General features: G+C 45.9%; 1 protein-coding gene across 1 annotated transcript in view; it reads right to left on the bottom strand.

The window, feature by feature from the left end:
* Window positions 1-2,524, bottom strand: part of LOC106963746 (KN motif and ankyrin repeat domain-containing protein 4-like) — a 17,945-nt gene extending 15,421 nt beyond the window's left edge. Inside the window, exon 1 of the mRNA XM_015058819.1 lies at window positions 2,174-2,524. Coding sequence (XP_014914305.1) covers window positions 2,174-2,183 — 10 coding nt within the window. The 5' untranslated portion in view covers window positions 2,184-2,524. The remainder of the gene's footprint in view (window positions 1-2,173) is intronic.
* Between the last annotated feature and the right edge of the window lie 54 nt (window positions 2,525-2,578).

Below are 2,578 nucleotides of genomic sequence, written 5' to 3'. Positions count from 1 at the left end.
TCAGTGGTTCCCAAACTTTTTCTTCTGCGCCCCCCCAGTGGTTTCCAAACATTTTCTGCGCCCCCCCTATGGATTACAAATGGCTGTCTGGTTGAAACGACGCGTGTGACGGGGGGCCAAAATGAATGTACGTAGCTGAAAATAGACACCAACATCGGTAGCCTACAAGGAATTTGTTAAGCTTAAGGTTCTGTATTGATATTAGCTAGTCATCTTTAGCTAACATTAGCTAGTCATCTTTAGCTAACATTACCTGCATCCAACAGCTTTACTCAACTCAGTCGGTTAGTTTGGAGAGGAAAAACTGAGAAAAGTTCTTTGCGTTTTGCTGGTTTGCTGCCGTGATCTAACACACCTGCGTTGCTCCGCACAGCAGCAGCAGGTCTCCTTCACAGGTGGAAACCCAGCGTCGTAGCGCTCATGTTGCGTTTAAAGGCGGCTCGGAAAAACAGGTTACAACATGTTTCCAACGGATTAAACAGTTTTAACTGCTGATAAAAGTGACAGAGGACACAAATATGGGAAGTGTGGAAGCCTCTACTGTATCAAATTGACATAGGAATAACAGAGTTGGCCATTCTAAGATAAAAACCCAGTGCATACAGTGTTCATGTTTTTATTTTTTTTGTTTTTTTTCATCCTGGCGGCTTCCCGCGCCCCCCCTGCAATGACACGGCGCCCCCCCTAGGGGGCGCGCCCCACAGTTTGGGAACCTCTGCCCTAAATAATTTCTCCAGTTAAATTCTAAAGTGCTAATTTTCTTGGCTCTTTTGTAAACTGTCAGTTGAATAAAGTTTGGCATCTGTAAAGTTTTATCAACTTTTAGTTTTTCAAGTAGTTTGACATTTATATTAATGCTCTTACTTTGAAGTGGCTGAAGACTGTTTATGCAGCAGTTCCATTGCCTCTTCTCACATTCTCTCATTTTTCTATTTTTTCCCCAATAACGTTGTTAACATGTAACAAAGTATTAGTACAACGGGAGTCAGATGAATGAGTGAAAACTGTTCAAGCAAGTCCTGTGGCCTCAGCAAAAACATAGGAGTGTGTAAAAGCTTGATGAAACAGGTGTGTGATGTGCATCAACACCTGATTGGACGGGTTCGGACCTGAAGTCTGTTAGTTGTGGGAACGTGTTGACAAACATCCACAGCCATCGTGGTCGTCCTGTCTGGCCTTCTGACCACGCCAGGACTATTTTTGTGGTTGGGTCATTCACAGTGAAGCAGCTTGCTACCAAATTGAAGCAGTTTGTAAACTTAGTTTCTCAACAGTTAAACTAAAAAAAGCAGAACATTTTCTGTCTTTCGTCTTCTTTCTTCGTGTTTTTTTTTCTCCACAGTATGCATATGTCTGCATGTTTCACTGTCTTTGTTCTTTTCCTGGAAAAATCCTTCTCCCCCGATTTTTTTTTTTTTTTTTGGCCGTACAACCTGTGGCTTTTTCCAGCACATAGCTCTGAACCTCATCTTCTGTTCAGAGTTGATTTAGGAACTGAAGCCAAATGTTTGGACTTGTGCTCCCTCTTACCCCTTGCACTCTATCTGTATCTCTTTTTTTTAAATTTTTTCCTGTCAAACTCGGATTCATCACAAACAGCCCTCAGAGTTCCTAGAAATCCCTCACCCGCTATGATCCTTTATTCAGTTATTCTGGACTTTTTGGACCGCCAGACTCGTCCTGGTCCTCTTCCAACAGCAACAGGGTCGGAGTTGTGACATCCAAAGCTCCCGTTGCATGGCAGAAACAGCTGCCAGGGGCTTCACGCAAAGGAAGAAAGCCACGGTATGTTAACATAGCAGGGGTTAAAATAGAAACACACACACGCCTGTGTGTGTGTTTACATGGATCACACATGTTTGCCAAGTTCAGCTGAATTCCTCAACAGGACGCACGTTTAAATGTCAGGAGCAGCGCTGCGTCTTTAAAAGACAAAGTTCTTGTCTCAAAGGTGTTGTTAATATTCACATTAAGGCTGTAGGTTCACTCCCAGCATTTAGTCAAGTCCCAGTGTAGTCGACTACTTTCTGACCCTGAATTTAGATCAGCCACTTTCCTGTCCCCCAGCGGTCAAGGTCAGCGTTCAGCATCCCGGCTTTGATTAAGTACCCAGCCGAACAGCGGCGAGCAGCCTGGAGAGATGCTACAAGGTGAACACTCTGTCAGCTCTTACCTCGGGACATGTTCAGCACTTTCCTCCACTCGCTGTCAGACGGTCCTCTGCTGTCTGCCGCTCAGCGCTGCCTGCTGTCTGTCTCCTCCGCAGGCGGGGAGGGCAGCATGCCTCGGCTGTCTGGGAAATGCCACCACGCGGCCCCTGCCATAACAGAAGCTTGGTTTGCTCGTGTGTGTGTGTGTGAAGGAGAGCGTCTGAACGAGGAGGAGCTAGCAACCTGCCTTCCTACGTTGTCTCCCATCCAGCCAGAATGACTGATTGAGAGGAAGGCATAGACTCACAGAACCACACCCACTCCTCCAGACGGCAGCCAAGACCAGTCTGGAAATGTAAGGAGGAAGGTAAGGAGTGTCAAACTGTCGGAAGTTTGATGCATGTGTATGGAGAGCCATTTGCGCCAAA

This window comes from Poecilia latipinna, unplaced genomic scaffold (genome assembly GCF_001443285.1).
Source record: "Poecilia latipinna isolate Pla-1442-1.1 unplaced genomic scaffold, P_latipinna-1.0 Scaffold1575, whole genome shotgun sequence".
Taxonomy (NCBI): Eukaryota; Metazoa; Chordata; class Actinopteri; order Cyprinodontiformes; family Poeciliidae; genus Poecilia; species Poecilia latipinna.
This window is presented reverse-complemented; position numbering and strand designations above follow the sequence as displayed.